Source organism: Monodon monoceros, unplaced genomic scaffold (genome assembly GCF_005190385.1).
Source record: "Monodon monoceros isolate NGI ecotype Baffin Bay Population unplaced genomic scaffold, NGI_Narwhal_1 Super_Scaffold_1, whole genome shotgun sequence".
Taxonomy (NCBI): Eukaryota; Metazoa; Chordata; class Mammalia; order Artiodactyla; family Monodontidae; genus Monodon; species Monodon monoceros.
In genome coordinates this window covers 74626648-74650695 of record NW_021703765.1, presented here as the reverse complement: position 1 = coordinate 74650695, position 24048 = coordinate 74626648, and the positions used below count along the sequence as shown (strand labels likewise).

Genomic DNA, 24048 nt, shown 5'->3' with positions numbered 1-24048 from the left:
CACACGTTCACCTACTTTTGTTGATTATCCTGATTCTTTTTTTTTTTTCTTCTTTTCTTTTGTGGTATGCGGGCCTCTCACTGTTGTGGCCTCTCCCGTTGCGGAGCACAGGCTCCGGACGCGCAGGCTCAGTGGCCATGGCTCACGGGCCCAGCCGCTCCACGGCATGTGGGATCTTCCCAGACCGGGGCATGAACCCGTGTCCCCTGCATCGGCAGGCGGACTCTCAACCACTGCGCCACCAGGGAAGCCCCTATCCTGATTCTTAAATGTTACTAAATACTAAGTTTATAGTTATTTTAGGTTTTAAAAATGTGGATCTTTCACTATTGAAGATGAGGATTTAGCTTATTCTCTCTCCCTCTTATGAAGCAAACATGCCTTTTTCCATCCTTCCATTTTACCAAAATAGTTGTATAGTAATTTTGGTTAGCTTAATATTCAGTGTTAACATTCACTTGATTATGTTAATGTATGGCAAAGTCATGCAGTAAACTCTGATTACTTTTCCTTCTCTGTGTAACTCGAAGATGGTAATTATCTGGGTTTTGTTTGTTTGCTTGTTTTTGGACTGTTTACTATGTATTTTAAACTAATTCATCCCCAAACTTTTTGCCTATTATTTGAATCTCCTTTTAAGTCTTTCAAATACCGGGTGTTCTTTCAGTTTCAAATTCTTTAACAAAAGTCTTTCGTGGAGCCATCTGACCTGTCATGATCTGGATTGATTGCCCTCTACACTGGTGCACAGTTCACAACCTGGAATCATCTGATTATTGACTGTAATCTTAGGGATTTGTTTTGCTCCCTCCCTTGTTGGATCTATTTCCTAAACCTCATGGCTTCTTACTTGGTTTATTCCCTCCTTTTGGTGGGGTATACCTACAGTAGCTTCCTGAGAAAGGGTGCCTTTTTTTTTAAACGCCTTGCATATTTTGAAATGTATTTGTTCTTCTTTTACACTTGATAGATAATTTAGATTGCCATAGACATCTAGTTTGGAGTACTTTTTCTTTAGAATTTTGGAGTTATTGCACCATTGCCTTCTTGCTTCTAGTATTACTGTTGAGAAGTCAGAAATCCTTCTGATTCCTGATTCTCTGTATGTGTCCCCTTTTTACTATATGGAAGCTTTGAGGCCCTTCTCTTTGTCTGCAATGTGTTGAAAGTTTACAGTAATATGCTTTCTGTGAGTCTCTTTTAATCTGTTGTTCTGGATACTCAGTGAGCCCTTTCAATCTAGAAATTTGTATTCTTCTCTCATCACCGCCCCCCCCCCCGGAATTTTTGTGAATTATTTTATTGGTCATTTCCTCTTTCTCATTTTCTGTGTTTTCTCTTTCTGAAAGCTCTTGTATTTAGTTTTGAACTTCCTGGGCTGCTCCTATAGTTTTATCTCCCCCCACCCTCCTATTTTTTGTTTGTTTATTTGCTTTACTTTCTGGGGGAAACTTTATCTTCCAGCCCTTCTGTGGAGTTTTATCATTTCTGGCATCATTGTTTTAAAATTTCCAAGAGCCATGTTTTAGGTCTCTGTGCTGCTTTTCTGAAATAGCATCCTGTTGTTTTGTTTTGTTTTGTTTTGTTTTGTTTTTGCAGTACGCGGGCCTCTCACTGTTGTGGCCTCTCCCATTGCGGAGCACAGGCTCTGGACGCGCAGGCCCAGCGGCCATGGCTCACGGGCCCAGCCGCTCCGCGACATGTGGAATCTTCCCGGACCGGGGCACGAACCCGTGTCCCCTGCATCGGCAGGCGGACTCTCAACCACTGCGCCACCAGGGAAGCCCCATCCTGTTCTTTTTTAATGGTTGCACTATTTTATCTCTTTGAGAATATTAATGATAGATTTTTTTAAAGTTTTCTTCTCCCGATGTAGTCTGTTAACTCCAAGTCACTTTTCTGTATTTTTGTCTCTATAATTCCTCAGTGGTTTTCCTCAACTTTTTAGTAATTCCTGGTCATCTGTTCATGTTTAGGAAAGATGGACTAAAAAACTGCTTCGAAGTAGTATGGGAGTGACATTTGTTTACTGTGCAGTTCACTGATTGGGGTGGACTCTTTAGTTGGGGAAGCTTTGATGTCATTATCTTGAGGTCTTTTCTGTTGAGCTGTCAGTTTTCCCAAGAGAAGACTTTTCCAGACTCCTTTCTGGGGGATGAAAGACTGGCTACCAGCTTTCTAGGTGCTTAGAGGGAGAGGGTTGGAGCGGGTGATTTTTGACCTTCATTCTGTATGTGGTCACCTGATGTACTGTTTCCTGGTTCCTGGTTTCCTGCCTTCATCTGTGCCTGTGTCCATGAGTTCAGATACCCTGTGTTTTACTGGCCCCAGAGAATACCCTTCCAGTGATTTGCTGCTGTAAAGACAGGCAGTGGGGAGAGTACCTGGGTTCTGAGTGTCTTCTAAGCAGGCTTTCAACTAGTTTTCCTTATTTGCTCTTTTCTCTGCCTTTCTACTTCCACAAGATACGTCCGTAACTGTAGGTTCCGCATTTGTGGATTCAATCAGCTGCGGACCAAAAATATTCAGAAAAAAAATTCCAGAAAGTTCCAAAAAGAAAAACTTGAATTTGCTTTGCACCTGCAACTATTTACATAGCATTTACATTGTTTTAGGTATCATAGGTAACCCAAAGATTACTTAAAGGATATGCATAGGTTATATGCAAATACTACACCATTTATATAAGGTACTTGAGCATCCACAGATTTTGGTATTTGTGGGGCATTCTGGAACCAATCCTCCATGGATACTGAGGGACGACTGTACCTGTATTTATAATTCTGTGTAAATTGGGTTGTAGCTCCGCTTTCTCCACAGTTTTCTTTGGTGTTATAAGACTCTTGACCTCGAGCATTTGCTTCTTACCTTTCAAAACCTGGATGCGCTCATCACTACTACCTACCATTGTGATTTTATGGTTTAAGGGAAAAAAACAAAACAAAGAAACAAACTTCTTTACTGTTTTTTTTTTGAGGGATTTAAGAGAGAGCAAAAGCAGATGTGTGTGTTTACTCTGCTGTCTTTACCTGGAGCTGATTAGTTATGTTTTAACAGACGTTTTCGATGATCCTGACTTTTTTCCTTCCTATGACTACAGTTGAGAGGTGACTTAATATGTTTGTTAGCTGTATTTCTTTGGTCTACTAGTGTAGTAACCCTATCACAGGAGGAAGTGAGGTGAGGCAGACTTGGAATTTCCTAATGTACTTATGTTAGTCTCAAGTGATCACAGCTGCCTTTTCAACATACCATCCTAGAATCCTGTCAAGGATTGATATTAAGTTAATTGTTCTGTAGTTGGAGAAATCTTTCTTTCGACTATTCTTGAAAATTCATAAAGTATCTTCTGGTCGCTCTCCTATTCCTGCTGATCATTGTAAGGCATCTAATAAAGGGTCAGTCTCATTTACAGGTTGCCTTTGTGAGTGGGATGTAATTAGCCTGGGTCAGGAGACTTGAACTCATTTATAGTATCTAGGTCAACCATATCACCTTACAGGCCAGGAAGCCAAGGTGCCCAGAGATGGAGATTTCCTGATATTGTTTAGGTAAAGAGTTGAAAAACTAGGACTTGAACCTAGATCTCCTGACCTGCAACCAGTGTTCTTTCCATGATACTACACTCTGGGTTCATTCTTACCAAGTTACGTTAGTTTTATTCTATTCCATGACCTCTGAATACAGGTTTAACTTTGGAGAGCCACATTGCAAGTATATGTTGGTCATGAGGGATCTGATTACCAAGGGTTAGTGCAAATAAATGACCTCCATTGGGAAAATTTATCAGCTCATTTCCTATGTAAAGTACCTAAAGAATAGGATACTAAGAATCAATATAAATTTTCTTTAAATACATTCATGTCATAAGAAAGTGCATTTATCCTGATTCTGTTGTAATCTTTTTAATTTGAACCATTCTGTATTGAACTTCTGTTTAGGCCAGGGTAGTCTCTGCCAGTTCAGTTCAGTTCCCGGAGGATGCCGACTACCTGTACAGCTGATACCAGCCACGGCTGAGAAAATTTTCCTCCAGTCTCTCTTGCTATTAGAATAGTTATTTTCTTGGTTTGTTATACATATCCTCTAAAAATTAGCTTGTGTGGGTATGGTCTCATAGTGGTAACATGTAAAGAAGGCATGTAATTATCTGAGTGAAATAAAACAGGTCTCTCCTATTTATAGAATGGTGTAGTGGGCAGTCTTATACTAGTTCCTCTTTTTTTCGGTACGCGCGCCTCTCACTGTTGTGGCTTCTCCCATTGCGGAGCACAGGCTCCGGACGTGCAGGCTCAGCGGCCACGGCTCACGGGCCCAGCCGCTCCGCGGCATGTGGGATCTTCCCGGACCGGGGCACGAACCCGTGTCCCCTGCATCGGCAGGCGGACTCTCAACCACTGCGCCACCAGGGAAGCCCTTATACTAGTTTTCTTAATAACTCAGGATGAGTAAAGAAAGATTCAGGAACTTTCTTAAATTAGAAAGTTTGGCCGTGAGCTCTTGTCATTGCTAAATTGAGTTGATGACTGTTTCTTTGTACTATTTTATAATCCTCTAGGGCTAATTTTTACCATTAGCCCTGTGAAACAGCATGGCAGAGCAGAAAGAGTTTATGCTTTAAATTCAGTTATGCTTTAAATCCAGTTATGTTTGGGATCTGCCAGTTGCTACCTGTGTGGTTATTGGAGAATTATTTAAGCTTTGTGTTTCTGAGAATTATTTTAACTGTTTGAGAAGATTAGAAATTATATATGAAGACACTAGTATGGTGCCTCATATTAGAAATTCTATGTGAAGACCCTAGTATGCTGCCTGGTATTAAGTAGGTGATGAATAAATGATGATGGTTGTGGTTATCGTTCTATCTATGCGCAATACTGATATTTTTCCTTGCATATTTTTTTTCCGATTCTATATTTTAAAAACCATGTAATCTTAAATATAAATTGTTCATCTTTGACAGTGAGAAATAATTGCATTTTTGGGATAATTTGCACCTAGAAATATTTTAAAGGGTTGCTTCAGGAATTTTGAGTCTTGGAAATACACATTTGTCAGAAATTGGGTCAACAGAACTTTGTGTGGAATTGATTTTTAATTATAAACATGGTCATGGTATGTGAAGATATATTTTAATAGTGTAATTAAATATACATCCATTATAGGATTTTTTTTCTTGGACAAAGTGTTTCAGTCATTTTTCCTCTTAATCAAATATTAACTCAAAATTTAAAGCTAAGTCTTTGAACATTCATTTTATACCTAGGTGTCTGTTAGGCTTGAATGGTGTTTCATTGTTACATTTTCCAGTGAAGACTGGTATAGTGATACTTAATTTTAGTTTTAAGGTAAAGGTATAAATTGTTTTTAAATGATTGGACATTTTTAGTACTTCTGGCTGAATTAGTTATGAAGAGATTAAGTTTGTAGCCTTGATGTTATGTCACTTGCATTTGTATTACATCACTTGCTAGGACAACTCCATAAAGATATAGAGCAGGTGGCAGCGGCTTTCTTTTACCACTGAGACCATAGAAACACTGATAGGAAGTTAGTGCAAGTGCTAGGATTAGGAAACCATTCTCCTGAATCAAAGCCAAGTTTTTTTTTTCTTTTTTTTTTTCGGTACTCGGGCCTCTCACTGCTGTGGCCTCTCCCGTTGCGGAGCACAGGCTCCGGACGTGCAGGCTCCGCGGCCATGGCCCACAGGCCCAGCCGCTCCGCGGCATGTGGGATCCTCCCAGACCGGGGCACGAACCCGCGTCCCCCACATCGGCAGGTGGACTCTCAACCACTGCGCCACCAGGGAAGCCCAAAGCCAAGTATTTTGTCTGGCTGAACCATGCTGGGTGTTACAGGTGAAAGTATTCTTGTGATTAAGTTGCTGTGTAGATTTTCCTGGGGACTGACTCACCTGATATTTAAATCTCTGATGTATTTTAATTTTCTAACCTTTTAAATATGGTTAATGTAAGCATTAGTGATTCATATTTATTGGTATGTTTTCCTCCTCTTCTCTTCTCCCCTCCACTTCCTCAGGATCCTTAGGCACAGAACACTAGCTTAGGTGATATAAGAAAAGTTAGTCTTCTACTTGACTTTTCTGATTTCAGCTGCCCCCACTTAGTCTTATTTAGTTTCCTTCTTTGATATTTATTTAAAAATTGATCTTAGGCTTTCTGATTAAAACATAACATACACACACACTGCTTTTATTTGAGGAAACGAACTTCTATGATAGAAAAACAGAAACAATGTGAACAGACAACTAAAGGGAAGTAGTACTACTACACTAGTACTACTAGTAATGAACCAGTATCATTTATATTTTTTGCCATGTGCCAGGCACTGTCCTAAGCGCTTTCTGTATATACTAACTCATTTAATCAACTCTCAATACCATTATTCTCATTTTACCGGTAAGGCAACTGAGAGACAAAGATTAAATAATTTGCTAGGTACTTGCTACTTTCAGCTAGTAAGTACACAGCTGGGAATCAAACCCAAGAAGACTGGCCCCAGGTTATACTTCTGATCAAATATATGATAATAATTTCCTCTTAGTAGAATGAAGACTACCAGTTGGTACAAGGGCATATCATTTTATTAAATCAACAGGTATTTTAAAAGATATGCAGTTTGACAGGAGGTTATTTGTATGGGTGAGACTACTAAAAAGCAGTGTGGTAGCATTCTTTCATGAGTCCTAAAATATTTGTATTCTTTGGTAATTCTACAGCAAGCAATCTCTCCTAAGGAAAGTAATCAGGAAAATGATGTTCAAGGATGTTCACCAATTATAATAATTATAATAGTGAAATAGGAAGATTGTCCAGTTGTTATGGAATAAATTTTTTTTTGAGAAAGCAAACCAAACCATCAATTTTTAATCAGATTATTATATTAGACACTGCATGATATCAATGTGTTTTAATAGATTACCAATTAAATTCAACTATTGTTTTAGCAATTTGCTTTTTTTTTTAACATCTTTATTGGAGTATAATTGCTTTACAATGGTGTGTTAGTTTCTGCTTTACAACAAAATGAATCAGTTATATACATACATATGTTCCCATATCTCTTCCCTCTTGCGTCTCCCTCCTTCCCACCCTCCCTATCCCACCCCTCCAGGCGGTCACAAAGCACCAAGCTGATCTCCCTGTGCTATGCGGCTGCTTCCCACTAGCTATCTACCTTACGTTTGGTAGTGTATATATGTCCATGCCTCTCTCTCGCTTTGTCACAGCTTACCCTTCCCCTCCCCATATCCTCAAGCCCATTCTCTAGTAGGTCTGTGTCTTTATTCCTGTTTTACCCCTAGGTTCTTCATGACATCTTTTTTTCCTAAATTCCATATATATGTATTAGCATACGGAATTTGTCTCTCTCTTTCTGACTTACTTCACTCTGTATGACAGACTCTAGGTCTATCCACCTCATTACAAATAGCTCAATTTCGTTTCTTTTTATGGCTGAGTAATATTCCATTGTATATATGTGCCACATCTTCTTTATTCATTCATCCGATGATGGACACTTAGGTTGTTTCCATCTCCGGGCTATTGTAAATAGAGCTGCAGTGAACATTTTGGTACATGACTCTTTTTGAATTATGGTTTTCTCAGGGTATATGCCCAGTAGTGGGATGGCTGGGTCATATGGTAGTTCTATTTGTAGTTTTTTAAGGAACCTCCATACTGTTCTCCACAGTGGCTGTATCAATTTACATTCCCACCAACAGTGCAAGAGGGTTCCCTTTTCTCCATACCCTCTCCAGCATTTATTGTTTCTAGATTTTTTGATGATGGCCATTCTAACTGGTGTGAGATGATATCTCATTGTAGTTTTGATTTGCATTTCTCTAATGATTAGTGATGTTGAGCATTCTTTCATGTGTTTGTTGGCAGTCTGTATATCTTCTTTGGAGAAATGTCTATTTAGGTCTTCTGCCCATTTTTGGATTGGGTTGTTTGTTTTTTTGTTATTAAGCTGCATGAGCTGCTTATAAATTTTGGAGATTAATCCTTTGTCAGTTGCTTCATTTGCAAATATTTTCTCCCATTCTGAGGGTTGTCTGTTGGTCTTGTTTATGGTTTCCTTTGCTGTGCAAAAGCTTTGCAGTTTCATTAGGTCCCATTTGTTTATTTTTGTTTTTATTTCCATTTCTCTAGAAGGTGGATCAAAAAGGATCTTCCTGTGATTTATGTCATAGAGTGTCCTGCCTGTGTTTTCCTCTAAGTGTTTGATAGTTTCTGGCCTTACGTTTAGGTCTTTAATCCATTTTGAGCTTATTTTTGTGTATGGTGTTAGGGAGTGATCTAATTTCATGCTTTTACATGTACCTGTCCAGTTTTCCCAGCACCACTTATTGAAGAGGCTGTCTTTTCTCCACTGTATATTCTTGCCTCCTTTATCAAAGATAAGTTGACCATATGTGCATGGGTTTATCTCTGGGCTTTCTATCCTGTTCCATTGATTTATATTTCCGTTTTTGTGCCAGTACCATACTGTCTTGATTACTGTAGCTTTGTAGTACAGTCTGAAGTAAGGGGGCCTGATTCCTCCAGTTGCGTTTTTCTTTCTCAAGATTGCTTTGGCTATTCAGGGTCTTTTGTGTTTCCATACAAATTGTGAAATTTTTTGTTCTAGTTCTGTGAAAAATGCCAGTGGTAGTTTGATAGGGATTGCATTGAATCTGTAGATTGCTTTGGGTAGTAGAGTCATTTTCACAATGTTGATTCTTCCAATCCAAGAACATGGTATATCTCTCCATCTATTTGTAGCATCTTTAATTTCTTTCATCAGTGTCTTATAATTTTCTGCATACAGGTCTTTTGTCTCCTTAGGTAGGTTTATTCCTAGATATTTTATTCTTTTTGTTGCAATGGTAAATGGGAGTGTTTTCTTGATTTCACTTTCAGATTTTTCGTCATTAGTGTATAGGAATGCCAGAGAGTTTTGTGCATTAATTTTGTATCCTGCTAATTTACGAAATTCATTGATTAGCTCTAGTAGTTTTCTAGTAGCATCTTTAGGATTCTCTGTGTATAGTATCATGTCATCTGCAAATAGCGACAGCTTTACTTCTTCTTTTCCAATTTGGATTCCTTTTATTTCCTTTTCTTCTTTGATTGCTGTGGCTAAAACTTCCAAAACTATGTTGAATAAGAATGGTGAGAGTGGGCAACGTGGTCTTGTTCCTATCTTAGTGGAAATGGTTTCAGTTTTTCACCACTGAGGACGATGTTGGCTGTGGGTTTGTCATATATGGCCTTTATTATGTTGGGGAAAGTTCCCTCTATGCCTACTTTCTGGAGGGTTTTTATCATAAATGGGTGTTGAATTTTGTCGAAAGCTTTCTCTGCATCTATTGAGATGATCATATGGTTTTTCCTCCTTCAGTTTGTTAATATGGTGTATCATGTTGATTGATTTGCGTATATTGAAGAATCCTTGCATTCCTGGAATAAACCCCACTTGATCATGGTGTATGATCTCTTTAATGTGCTGTTGGATTCTGTTTGCTAGTATTTTGTTGAGGATTTTTGCATCTATGTTCATCAGTGATATTGGCCTGTAGTTTTCTTTCTTTGTGACATCCTTGTCTGGTTTTGGTATCAGGGTGATGGTGGCCTCGTAGAATGAGTTTGGGAGTGTTCCTCCCTCTGCTATATTTTGGAAGAGTTTGAGAAGGATAGGTGTTAGCTCTTCTCTAAATGTTTGATAGAATTCGCCTGTGAAGCCATCTGGTCCTGGGCTTTTGTTTGTTGGAAGATTTTTAATCACAGTTTCAACTTCAGTGCTTGTGATTGGCCTGTTCATATTTTCTATTTCTTCCTAATTCAGTCTTGGCAGGTTGTGCCTTTCTAAGAATTTGTCCATTTCTTCCAGGTTGTCCATTTTATTGGCATAGAGTTGCTTGTAGTAATCTCTCACGATCTTTTGTATTTCTGCAGTGTCAGTTGTTACTTCTCCTTTTTCATTTCTAATTCTATTGATTTGAGTCTTCTCCCTTTTTTTCTTGATGAGTCTGGCTAATGGTTTATCAATTTTGTTTATCTTCTCAAAGAACCAGCTTTTAGTTCTATTGATCTTTGCTATCGTTTCCTTCATTTCTTTTTCATTTATTTCTGATCTGATTTTTATGATTTCTTTGCTTCTGCTAAGTTTGGGGTTTTTTTGTTCTTCTTTCTCTGATTGCTTTAGGTGCAAGGTTAGATTGTTTATTTGAGATGTTTCCTGTTTCTTAAGGTAGGATTGTATTGCTATAAACTTCCCTCTTAGAACTGCTTTTGCTGCATCCCATAGATTTTGGGTCATCGTGTCTCCATTGTCATTTGTTTCTAAGTATTTTTTGATTTCCTCTTTGATTTCTTCAGTGATCACTTCGTTATTAAGTAGTGTATTGTTTAGCCTCCATGTGTTTGTATTTTTTACAGATCTTTTCCTGTAATTGATATCTAGTCTCATAGTGTTGTGGTTGGAAAAGATACTTGGTACAATTTCAGTTTTCTTAAATTTACCAAGGCTTGATTTGTGACCCAAGATATGATCTATCCTCGAGAATGTTCCATGAGCACTAGACAAAAATGTGTATTCTGTTGTTTTTGGTTGGAATGTCCTATAAATATCAATTAAGTCCATCTTGTTTAATGTATCATTTAAAGCTTGTGTTTCCTTATTTATTTTCATTTTGGATGATCTGTCCATTGGTGAAAGTGGGGTGTTAAAGTCCCCTACTATGAATGTGTTACTGTCGATTTCCCTTTTTATGGCTGGTAGTATTTGCCTTATGTATTGAGGTGCTCCTATGTTGGGTGCATAAATATTTACAATTGTTATATCTTCTTCTTGGATCGATCCCTTGATCATTATGTAGTGTCCTTCTTTGTCTCTTCTTTGTCTTTATTTTAAAGTCTATTTTGTCTGATATGAGAATTGCTACTCCAGCTTTCTTTTGGTTTCCATTTGCATGAAATATCTTTTTCCATCCCCTTGCTTTCAGTCTGTATGTGTCTCTAGGTCTGAAGTGGGTCTCTTGTAGACAGCAAATATATAGTTCTTGTTTTTGTATCCATTCAGCCAATCTGTGTCTTCTGGTGGGAGCATTTAGTCCATTTACATTTAAGGTAATTATCGATATGTATGTTCCTATTCCCATTTTCTTAATTGTTTTGGGTTCGTTATTGTAGGTCTTTTGCTTCTCTTGTGTTTCTTGCCTATAGAAGTTCCTTTAGCCATTGTTGTAGAGCTGGTTTGGCGGTGCTGAACTCTCTCAGCTTTTGCTTGTCTGTAAAAGTTTTAATTTCTCCATCAAATCTGAATGAGATCCTTGCTGGGTAGAGTAATCTTGGTTGCAGGTTTTTCTCCTTCATCACTTTAAATATGTCCTGCCAGTCCCTTCTGGCTTGCAGAGTTTCTGCTGAAAGATCAGCTGTTAACCTTATGGGGATTCCCTTGTGTGTTATTTGTTGTTTTTCCCTTGCTGCTTTTAATACGTTTTCTTTGTATTTAATTTTTGACAGTTTGATTAATATGTGTCTTGGCATATTTCTCCTTGGATTTATCCTGTATGGGACTCTCTGTGCTTCCTGGCCTTGATTAACTATTTCCTTTCCCATATTAGGGAAGTTTTCAACTATAATCTCTTCAAATATTTTCTCAGTCCCTTTCTTTTTCTCTTCTTCTTCTGGAACCCCTATAATTCGAATGTTGGTGTGTTTAATGTTGTCCTAGAGGTCTCTGAGACTGTCTTCAGTCCTTTTCATTCTTTTTTCTTTATTCTGCTCTGCAGTAGTTATTTCCACTATTTTATCTTCCAGGTCACTTATCCGTTCTTCTGCCTCAGTTATTCTGCTATTGATCCCTTCTAGAGTATTTTTCATTTCATTTATCGTGCTGTTCATCATTGTTTCATCTTTAGCTCTTCTAGGTCCTTGTTAAATGTTTCTTGCATTTTGTCTATTCTATTTACAAGATTTTGGATCATCTTTACTATCATTATTCTGAATTCTTTTTCAGGTAGACTGCCTATTTCCTCTTCATTTGTTAGGTCTGGTGGGTTTTTATCTTGCTCCTTCATCTGCTGTGTGTTTTTCTGTCTTCTCATTTTGCTTATCATACTGTGTTTGGGGTCTCCTTTTTGCAGGCTGCAGGTTCGTAGTTTCCATTGTTTTTGGTGTCTGTCCCCAGTGGCTAAGGTTGGTTCAGTGGGTTGTGTAGGCTTCCTGGTGGAGGGGATTAGTGCCTGTGTTCTGGTGGATGAGGCTGGATCTTGTCTTTCTGGTGGGCAGGTCCACGTCTGGTGGTGTGTTTTGGGGTGTCTGTGGACTTATTATGATTTGGGGCAGCCTCTCTGATAATGGGTGGGGTTGTATTCCTGTCTTGCTAGTTGTTTGGCATAGGATGTTCAGCACTGTAGCTTGCTGGTCGTCGAGTGAAGCTGGGTGCTGGTGTTGAGATGGAGATCTCTGGGAGATTTTCGCCGTTTGATATTACGTGGAGCTGGGAGGTCTCTTGTGGACCAGTGTCCTGAAGTTGGCTCTCCCACCTCAGAGGCACAGCACTGACTCCTCGCTGCAGCACCAAGAGCCTTTCTTCCACGCGGCTCAGAAGAAGAGGGAGAAAATGTAGAAAAAAAGAATTAGTAGAAGTAGAAAGAAAGAAAGAAAAGAATGGAGGGAGGGAGGGAGGAAGGAAGGAAGGAGGGAAGGAAGGAAAAAAATAAAGTAAAATAAAATAAAGTAAGATAAAATATAATAAAGTTACTAAAATAAAAAAAATTACTAAGAAAAAAAAATGGACGGATAGAACCCTGGGACAAATGGTGGAAGCAAAACTATACAAACAAAATCTCACACAGAAGCATATACATACACACTCACAAAAAGAGGCAAAGGGGAAAAAATCATAAATCTTGCTCTCAAAGTCCACCTCCTCAATTTGGGATGATTGGTTGTCTATTCAGGTATTCCACAGATGCAGGGTACATCAAGTTGATTGTGGAGCTTTAATCCGCTGCTTCTGAGGCTGCTGGGAGAGATTTTCCCTTTCTCTTCTTTGTTCTCACAGCTCCCAGGGGCTCAGTTTTGGATTTGGCCCCGCCTCTGTGTGTAGGTCGCCGTAGGGCGTCTGTTCTTCGCTCAGACAGGACGGGGTTAAAGGAGCCGCTGATTCGGGGGCTCTGGCTCACTCAGGCCGGGGGCAGGGAGGGGCACGGAGTGTGGGGCGAGCCTGCGGCGGCAGAGGCCAGCGTGACGTTGCACCAGCCTGAGGTGCGCCGTGCGTTCTCCCGGGGTGTTGTCCCTGGATCCCGGGACCCTGGCAGTGGCGGGCCGCACAGGCTCCCCGGAAGGGGTGTGTGGATAGTGACCTGTGCTCGCACACAGGCTTCTTGGTGGCGGCAGCAGCAGCCTTAGCGTCTCATGCCTGTCTCTGGGGTCTGTGCTTTTAGCAGCGGCTCGCGCCCGTCTCTGGAGCTCCTTTAAGCAGCGCTCTTAATCCCCTCTCCTCGCGCACCAGGAAACAAAGAGGGAAGAAAATGTCTCTTGCCTCTTCGGCAGGTCCAGACTTTTCCCTGACTCCCTCCCGGCTAGCCGTGGCGCACTAAACCCTGCAGGATGTGTTCACGCTGCCAACCCCAGTCCTCTCCCTGCGCTTCGACCGAAGCCAGAGCCTCAGCTCCCAGCCCCGCCCGCCCTGGCGGGGAAGCAGACAAGCCTCTCGGGCTGGTGAGTGCCGGTCGGCACCGATCCTCTGTGCGGGAATCTCTCTGCTTTGCCCTCCGCACCCCTGTTGCTGTGTTCTCCTCCACGGCCCTGAAGCTTCCCCACCTCCGCCACCTGCAGTCTCCGCCCGCGAAGGGGCTTCCTAGTGTGTGGAAACCTTTCCTCCTTCACAGCTCCCTCCCACTGGTGCCGGTCCCGTCCCTATCCTTTTGTCTCTGTTTATTCTTTTTTCTTTTTCCCTACCCAGGTACGTGGGGGGTTTCTTGCCTTTTGGGAGGTCTGAGGTCTTCTGCCAGCATTCAGTAGGTGTTCTGTAGGAGTTGTTCCATGTGTAGATGTATTTCTGGTGTATCTGTGGGGAGGAAGGTGATCTCCGCGTCTTGCTCTTCCGCCATCCTCCCGGAAGTCCTCTGAGTAAATTGTTTTCTTCAAACAGTGAATAGTATGAAAACATTAAGAATTGTTTTTCAATAATAATTAGTAATATATAGAAATATTTATAGTATGTGAAAAGGATATAAAACCATGCAGTATGATTCTAACTTCAAAAAGTTTAAGTACAGAAAAACAGGAAGAACATAAAGTAGGATGCTAATAATTATTTCTGATGTGATTATGGAGAATAATTATTTCTTGTGTGATTAGTTTACTTTTTGTTTGAACTTTTTCATCGGCCAGGTAGTTATTTTATAGCTGGAGGAAATACAATGCTAATAATTATTTCTGATGTGGTTATGGAGAATAATTATTTCTTGTGTGATTAGTTTACTCTTTGTTTGAACTTTTTCATCTGCCAGGTAGTTCTTTTATAGCTGGAGGAAACCAAGTGGTACAAAGGGAAAGCCTAAATGATGCCAATACCAGTTTTTACGAAGAATATTCATTAAAGATTAGATTTCCATATCTCATAATGTGAAAGGAAAAGTTAGTGACTTTCAGACAGTTTTAGTTTGGATATTATTATTTTTGGAGTCATTTTTTAAGTGAAGCTTTTTTGGGGGATTGAAGAAAACTGATATTTTTTTCTTAGAGATGTTCATTATAGTGATTGTTTTAGCACTTTAAATTTGTTTCAGTTATGGTAGTAGAAGATGCAGTTATTTTTCTCCCCTGTGGTACTTGTTTTTTGAAAAACAACTTCTTGACAAAAATTACTAACTTGGTTGTGGTGGGAGGGTGAGGAGGGGGGACTGTGAGTGAGTAAGGATTAAATGCAAGGGACACATGGACTGTTTGGTACAGAATTATATTATGGAATCAGTTTTACTATCAGTTTTGAATACATAGTTGTAGTTTATAGTTATTTAAGTAAGGAATTTAACTTTGTGTTGAAACATCCTTGAAATTTAGTTCCTTTTAAACCTAAGATTTAAAAATTTTAGAATACAAATCCATGTAACAGAATAAAGACAGAGGATCAGCTGTCAGCTGGTTTAAAGTTACCATGTTTTAAAATGTGTTTAAAAAACAAAAGACGAAGCTATGTTAGGGAATTGTTACAGAAGCAAAGCTTTTCTGTGTGCTACACGTTAAATAACATGAATAAATTGCTGATAACTTTCCATCAGTTTTATTAGCAGGCTATTTTGGCTTTCATAGTGAAGCACTGTGGTACTGCATACTGTTTCCCTGATTAAAACATATTTAAACTGTAGCTTCTGGATGGGACGAAATTGAGGAAATTCTTCGAAAGAAATTATTTCAATTCTACAAACTTATTTTTTAAACTCTTACTTCATTTCTAAATATAATTTATGAATTAAATAAGTCATAATAATATAGAAAATTTTATTTATAGGGACTTTCAAGTAAATTTTAGTTAAAAAAATGGTTCAACAGGAAATAATGACTCTGTTTGCTGTATTTTGGTATTTAATATAAAGAGCTATGTAAAAATCTTGATAGGAGGAAATGAGTTGTTTTCCCCTTAAAAAAATCAAGGGTTGACATAAATTTTTCAGTGGAAGAAATCTTACTATATGAGGTATACTGTAAATATTTATTTTAGCAAATTTATTTATCTGTATGGAAGCCTGTTTTTAGTATTCAGTAAAAAGAACAGTCAAAACTGTTGTAATTTTCTTTACTTTTTCCAGGCTGAACTCACAGGAATCAAATGGCGTAGGTACAATTTTGGAGGGCATGGGGACTGCGGACCCATAATTTCAGCCCCAGCCCAAGATGATCCAATCCTGTTAAGTTTCATCCGCTGTCTGCAAGCCAACTTGCTGTGTGTATGGCGTCGTGATGTCAAACCAGATTGCAAAGAGTTATGGATATTCTGGTGGGGAGATGAACCCAACTTAGTGGGTGTAATACATCATGAACTACAGGGTAAGTTTTCTGTTTTTTCTTAAAAATTAATTTGCATTGTATATTTTTGAACAGTGGTAAATTCTGAAAAGGTTATTAAGACTTGCTGAGAAGAAAAATTCGAGTGTTTAATGGGCTGTGTGTCAAAGGAACATCCTTACTCTCACCCCTCTTTTTTCCACCCCCGGTTTTTGAAAATTTTCTTGTTCCTTCTCAGTCATGCTGGGAATCAGAACCTTGTGAGCCACTCCTATTAAAGGAAAGTATAGTGTCCCCTGGGTGTTTGGGTTGGGATTGAGGCTAAAATCCATTGTTTTAAAATGATAGTGAAATGTGCTAAAATCCATTGTTTTACAATGATAGTGAAATGTGAGTAATTAACAAGTCAGTGAAATGAACAGAATTCTGTTTTTTTGGACTGTTGCTGTTATGGTTTATTGCCAGATGAACTCTGGTGGAAAATTGTAAAGTGATAATAGAAATTTAGTGCAAGCCTTGTTGGACAAAATTATGAGATGACATTGGATAATATTTTGAAGAAAGATTTATGTAAAGAACCTACTCCGATTTTGGCATAGCAAGTTTTCCTGTGTTTTGTTCCTGCTTTTTATGTAGTTAGGTGATTCCAAGAAATATTTGCTCCAATGCAGCCTAATTTTTAGCTTCAGATTACATCTGATATCTGGAAATTTTGAACTAATGTAAGTTTCATTATTCTGAGCTACTTTTTGTATTTACCACAGATTTATAACCAGAGGAAATTTTATCAATATTCTTTGAATTTCTAGTAAAACTTTCCACCTCTTCACCTAAATCTTTCTATCTAGTATGCTAAAGAATTTTTCTAAATCAGGACTAATTCTGATCTTTAGTTAGGGTAGGGCATTAACTCTTTTTGACTTAGTCTCCTTGAGCCAGCTTTTATTGTGTCTAAATTACTCTATATTTTATTAATTTGTGGTTGAAAAATTTCAGATAGTGTTTGAAATGTTGTGTTACTTCATATTGTTTTTAAAAGAAGGATTGAAACTAACTTTAATGTATTTGAGGATCTATTCCAAAGCGTTGAAATTTGCCTAAAGGATTTCCTGCCAACTTCTGCCTGACACCTTCCTAGCTTTTCTTTACAGCCATTTTTGATCTGTGATGTCTCCTGCCACAACAGCCAGAGGGCAGTAAACCACAGTGGACTAACTGAGCTGTTTACTTTATGGCCCATTTGTTCAACTCAAACCTTTCTCCTATAGTTTTTAGCGTATTTGGTTTATAAATATAAGAATCTGTTCTGGGTAAGATTGCTTACTTAGCTGGTTAGTCAACAATATCTCGGAATTATATGCATCTCAAAGCTTATTTCATGTAGTTAGCAGTGAACTCAGGTAAAATTAGTTTTAAACATCTGGTTTCTGGTTATCAGAATTTTAAAAATAAAATACCTCCTGAAAGATACTTATAACATTTATATTTGTCCATTAAGTATCAAAACATATCTTTTTGTTCTTTAAAAAAATTTTTATACATGTGGTAGAGGAATATAGCATTTTTGTTTGTTTTATTAATAGTTTCATTTTGTGTGATTGTTTCTGACTCTTAATCTCCTTCCATTTTTCTATTCCCTATTGATCCCTTATGTTTTAACTTTTTGGTCTGGTCTTTATTTGTTGGCAACACAAATCATCATTTTACAGTGATGATGAAACCAAACCCAGCGGTTATTTACGCTTATTTAATTGATGTATAAAGTTATTTTTCCATGCCAACAAAGCACAGGATCAGTGTTTTTAGAAATAACTTATTAAGTTATTGTGTTATTTCTCATAGATTTTGTTACTGAGTTAACAAAAAGATGTAGGCAGTTTAAATATTTTATAGCTGCTTTAGATTGCATATGTAGATTCGTCAGTGTATTGTTTTCGTGGTAAAGAATTAAGCAAAGATTAACTTCTTTTAAATTGTTTTTATAAATTACAGAAATACTGCATTTTAATTAGAAAATTAGGAAAGTAGAACCACTAAAGGAAGAGAACAACAAAGAAACAAAAATCCTAAAGTCCAAAGCAGAGTTTTAATATTTGGTGTTTCTGTGTGTAAATGAAAGTGGTATTGTACTGTTTTGTAACTCAGGCCTTTTCACTTAACAGTATCTTGTGAATGTTTTTGCCTCATAATGATTACTTTTTAATTTTCTTTCCTTTTGAGTCTGAAAACGGTGTAAACTGTTTATTTTTTTGCGTGCCACCAGCGAAGTATTACAGTGATGGAACAATCATAACTTTGTTAAGTACATCTACCCTTTTTAATTTGTTGAATTTGTGAAAGTTATTAGATTGAAGCAAATGATCTTTTCTGTAGGTAAAAGTGGTTGTAAAGGATAGTTTTGTGTTTCAACCTAATATTAGAAAATACTTGAAACCTAATTAGAAAAATGAGTGGCATAAGACAACTTTGTTTCAAGTGAGGGAGAATATGACAGGCAGAGCAATCATGAAAAAAGGATACCAGGGGAATATTTTAATTGGTAGTCTTACACATTGAGGATATTTTGCAATCTATTTCATTCTCTAGTATATATGAGTCATTTCATTTTGGCTAAAATAAATTTTATCAGAATCCTTTAATATTAAGATGATGGTACTATTATTTGTAGCATTCTCTTTTTTAGGGACATTTTACTGTTCTTTAAAATGCTTTTTAGTTATGTTATTAGGCATTTCCCTTTGTTTTTACTGTGTAGCCCAAATAGCATACTATTAAGAAACCTCACAAAGCACCATCTTGGATTTAAACGTGTAAAGTAATCCCTACAGAAAGAGAATAAGCCTATGGCATACACGCAGTTTTATACTAGACTTTTTGTTTAAATGCTTTGAATACCTGTGAAATAGCCTGTGAGAAGACCAAGACACATTTATAACCTGTTCCTGTCACTTGGATAAACACTTTTGGGCTCTTGTTTGGGGAATTGCTATTTATATTGTATGGCATAGTGGTTCAGAGGCTTGGATTTGAATCCCTGCTCCTCGTTGACTTGCTAGCTCTGTATCCTTGGTCAAGTTATTTAACTTATCTGTGCTTCAGTTTCCTCACTCTAAATTGGGTTATAAGGATAAAAGAAAAGTTAAAGTACTTAGAACAGCACAGAGAACGGTAATCTATAATTGTAACTCTTGCTGCTGCTACTACAATGCCAGCAATTACTCAAACGTCAAAATTAAAACATTTTGGCAATTGGTCCATTCTGTATAACATTCAGTATTTGCTAATGTTTGTCAAATATTAGTTTTCAATGTATACTTTTAGGTTGAAGTAATCATTTTTGAGTTTGTTAATGTCTGGTGGAATAACTGGGAGTAATAAAATATTAGAGAGGAGGGAAGATACCCCTGCTCATAGGAAATTTGTCTAGATTTAGGCTGTAAACGGAGTTTCACAACAAACCTTAAATTATGTTATAAAGAGGTCAGAACTTTAAGATTTGACTCTGTTGGATCCCTGTAAAGTAGATTAGTAACTTAATTGCCTTCTCTGCATAGTGGTATTGAAGGGCACTGGCTGAGCACTGAATATACGCATATTTCCTTCCTTGTGTCCATCCATAAGTACCTGTATCAGCAGGTCCAATTATAGGGGTTTGATGGAATCTCTGCCTTTGATAAGTTATAGTCTAGAAAGGGTATAAGACAAGCACACAAATACGTATAATGCAGAGAACACTGTAAGTATATAAGAGAAATATAGTAGATTGACTACTTTCCACATGAACGGACATTCAATTCCAGGACTAATGCATAAATAAGTGTTCTGTAAACTTACAGCAAGAACACTGTGAGCCCTAGTGAGAAGCCTTCTTGGTTTCTGGTCTGTTTACTCAGCCTCTATTAGGCAAGAGCTGTGATGCAGTCCTGGATATGTAAAATGAGTCCTCATCCTTAAGGAGCTCATAGTCTTACTGGGGAGGTAGCTGAATGACTCCGTAATTATGATACAGTGGAGTAAGCAGCAACTGATTAAGTTAGGGATCTTGCAGAAGTATCAGATTCAACCTCAAGGGAAAAGGATAGGGAGATAGTGGTGAAGCTCAGAGTTGGTGAGGCTTGAGGTGAGTCTTACAGGATACATATGTTACCTAGGTTGGGACGGAACTTGTCCTAGTCAGAGGAAGTAGCTTCTATAAAAGGGCCTGATGGCCGTGAATGAATTGTGGGAAGGGCAGGTTTGCCCAGAACATAGTGTGTGAGTGAGATAGTTGGGGGAAACTGAAAGACTGGGGAGGTGGGCCATAGTGTGGAGTACACTGAAGCAATGACTTAATCTGATAGATTTTGAGGAATTGTTAGAGGTTTCTGATCAGGAAAGAGATACAATTAGATTATACATAAGATGAATATGGACAGGAAGACCATACTATTTTAATAAATTATTTTATTCTAAGTTGATCTATGAACTTAAGCATTCTGTTTAGGATATAGATTTAGTTAAAAAATACCTGTGACTATATACTGAACTTTATATTGATAGTCTTTGTCAATTTTATTTTATTATAACTTTGCTCTTTTTTTTTTTTTTTTTTTTTTTTTTGCGGTACGTGGGCCTCTCACTGTTGTGGCCTCTCCCGTTGCGGAGCACAGGCTGCAGACGCGCAGGCTCAGCGTCCATGGCTCACGGGCCCAGCCGCTCCGCGGCATGTGGGATCTTCCCGGACTGGGGCACGAACCTGTGTCCCCTGCATCAGCAGGCGGACTCTCAACCACTGCGCTACCAGGGAAGCCCTAACTTTGCTCTTTTTGCTTGATTAAATTCTTCCCCACATTTTTAATTTGAATTTTAGAGAATAATACAGTATGCTAAATTGACTTCTCCTAATCTACCAAACAGAATAATTTGACAGACACAATCTTTTGGCCATTTCATTGCCTGTTAGTCAGTAATGTGAAAGACGTGCAATCTTGAAACCCCAGAATGGTACAGACAGCAAGCACCAGACGTCTAGGGGTTGGAGATGGCTTGACCCAAAGCATTAAGAGTCCCTGGCCCAGAAGAACTATTGTATACAGATTAGTAGTATGTGTGCTTAATAACATTTGTTGAATAAGTGAATGAAACCCATCTTAAATGATTATGACATAGCACAGTTTGTACTCTCAGAAGGTTGACTTATAATGAATACACTTGAAATTTTTAATGATTTGGTAATGTGAGGAGATTGAAACCTAGTTAAAATAAGGCATTATTACTTCTGTTTTTAACTCCCAGTGAGATATAAACATCCATTTTTTGGTATATGTTCTATAAAGAAATTTAGCTGTAAATACCTACTGTCTGTAACTTTAAAATTTAACTTATCTGTGCTCTGCCTTTTCCTTTTGATGATCACAAAAGACATGTAAATTGTAATGGGAATACATCTGTCCACCTCTATGATTGTCCCACTATGAGTATTAGAAATCTTAAGAATTGGCTTTATTATCATTGTAGAGGCAGATTGGCAGTTATTAGCACTTTGTTGTTGTATTAGTCATAAGTATTGCCTTTTTCGATTTTTCAGTGTACTGTCACCTATGCCAGGAGCTGTGGGCCATTGCAAAAACAGCATTAGACATTAGAGAGCTAGGAAAAATGGATCTGGCTTTCTGACATTTACCAGTGTAAGATAATTTAACACACTCTCATACTATTTTTTATACCACTGAACTGATTGCAAGCCTCTGGAAGAAGTGGACATTTTGTAGGGATGGAGAAGGGCTGAAAGAAGAGAGTGGAGAGCCAGTTTGCTATTATTATAATCTGCATATATAGATTATAGTCTGTAATCTCAAATGATGGGATTGATGTAACCTTTGTTTAGATATCTCCAAGGAAGGATCTAACTCCCTCCCCTCAACTTTTTATTTTGAAAAATATTTACACACATACATATATATATACCTTTTATTCTGGCTAAACCATCTGAGGGTAATTTACAGAGTTCATGAATCTTTACCCCTGAATACTTTTGCTTGTAACTCCTTTAAGAATATGGGACTTTTTTTTTTTTTTAAACATAACCATAATGTAATCATACTCAAGAAATTTAACATTGATATAATTAAATTCTCAACTTTTCAGTCTACATCCTCAGTCTTTTCCCAATAATGCCTTTTATAGCCTCCTCTCCCCAATCTGGTATCCAATCAGAAATCACATGTTGCATTTAGATGTTTCCTCTCTTTAGTCTCCCCTAATTTAGAACATTCCCTAAGTTGTCATTTTCTGCGGGGGATGATCCTTCAATGATACGGATGTTATTTGAAGGGAGAAGTTGTCCTGTCAAATGTTCCATATTCTAAATTTGTCTAATTGTTTCCTCATGGTGAGATTCAGGTTAAACATTTTTGGTAAGAATATTGAGTAGGTGATGTGTACTTCTTGTGGCATCACACTGTAGGCACATCATGTCAATTTGTCCCAGTATTGATCCTGCTAAGTTCGATTGCTTGGTTATGGTAGTGTCTGTCAGATTTCTCCAGTGTAAACATACCTTTTTACTTTTGTAACTGTTAAATAAATTTGGGGCAAAACTTTGAGACTCTTATTATTATTTCCCCAATAACTTTTCACTCTGGCTTGAGGAAAAACCTAACTTTGAGCCTGTTTAAAAATAACAGAAAACTTTTTTTTTAATTAATTAATTTTATTTTATTTTATTTTTGGCTGTGTTGGGTCTTCGTTGCTGCACGTGGGCTTTTTCTCTGGTTGCGGGGAGCGGGGGCTACTCTTCGTTGTGGTGCATGGGCTTCTCATTGTGGTGGCTTCTCTTGTTGCGGAGCATGGGCTCTAGGCGTGCAGGCTCCAGTAGTTGTGGCACACGGGCTCAGTAGTTGTGGCTTGCGGGCTCTAGAGTGCAGGCTCAGTAGGTGTGGTGCACAGGCTTAGTTGTTCCGTGGCATGTGGGATCTTCCCGGACCAGGACTCGAACCCATGTCTCCTGCATTGGCAGGCGGATTCTTAACCACTGCGCCACCAGGGAAGCCCCCAGAAAACTCTTGAATCATATGCTTTTACAAAAGCAGTTAAAAGTTCAGATGAACACTATTCTTAAGTCATAATAAAGAAGGGTGGTGGGCAGAGGAGAGGAGATACGAAGAAAAACATTCAGGATGTAGCAAAGGCAAACTATGATGGTAAAGCCAGACTTTGAAAATTAATAGCCACTTATTGCTTAGCATACTAAAAAGAGAAGTATTGACATTGAATTTTCTAAAATCGTAGACAATAAAGTATGCACAAATGTATTACCATGTATGTGTATGTTATAGTCTGTGAATTTTCAGTTGATTTTTGGTGATTTCTGGTTATCTTTGACTAAATGAAATGAATTTTAGTCAGCACTGTGAATGGGTTTATTCTCATTTGAAATGAAAAACAATTGCTTTCTGTGAAAATAATGGCCCCTTTACATATAAAATTAACAGGAATGAAATTATCTTTAGGTAAAATGTCATTCAGCTTGAAAATTTCTTCTAAAGAGAAAATCTGATCCCTGACTTTCTACTCTGTTTTTATGTTTTTTCATTATTGATGGTCCATTTATGATTCATGAAAATTAATCTCTGACTAGCTTGAAAAAGACTTTTTTACATTGTTTGCATTTATTTATTCTTCAGGTATACAAATCTGATGATTTTGAAAACAGGTGAATTATATCATTCTACAGCATTCTATATTTGTAGTATTTTATGTATCAACATTTATATGAAGATTTCATCACATGGCATTAATAATTCTTGAGATTGTTAACACCATGTACCTGAAAAGTAAATCCTATTTTAATTTTCATATTTGCTGTTACTTTGTGGAGAATAATATTCAATAGAAAAATACATTTGTGTTTCAAGAGAAACAAGCACTTTGAGGGAAAACATGGACCCAGTGGTAAATGGTAGCTAGTTCTAAGTAGTTATAAAGTAAGTTATTCCTTGTTTTCACTGTTCAGTTTTGAAAGAATTAGTTTGCTAAAGAACTATAA

General features: G+C 37.8%; 1 protein-coding gene across 3 annotated transcripts in view; it reads left to right on the top strand.

The window, feature by feature from the left end:
• The window catches only part of MED13L (mediator complex subunit 13L), a 289482-nt gene that overhangs the window by 26807 nt on the left and 238627 nt on the right, over positions 1–24048 (top strand). For 2 of the 3 annotated variants that reach the window (XM_029218820.1, XM_029218827.1), the window contains exon 2: positions 15827–16064. In XM_029218820.1, the coding sequence (XP_029074653.1) occupies positions 15827–16064 (238 nt within the window). Of the gene's footprint in view, positions 1–15709; positions 16065–24048 lie in introns of those variants that run through there. The other variant, XM_029218811.1, reaches the window with a different exon arrangement.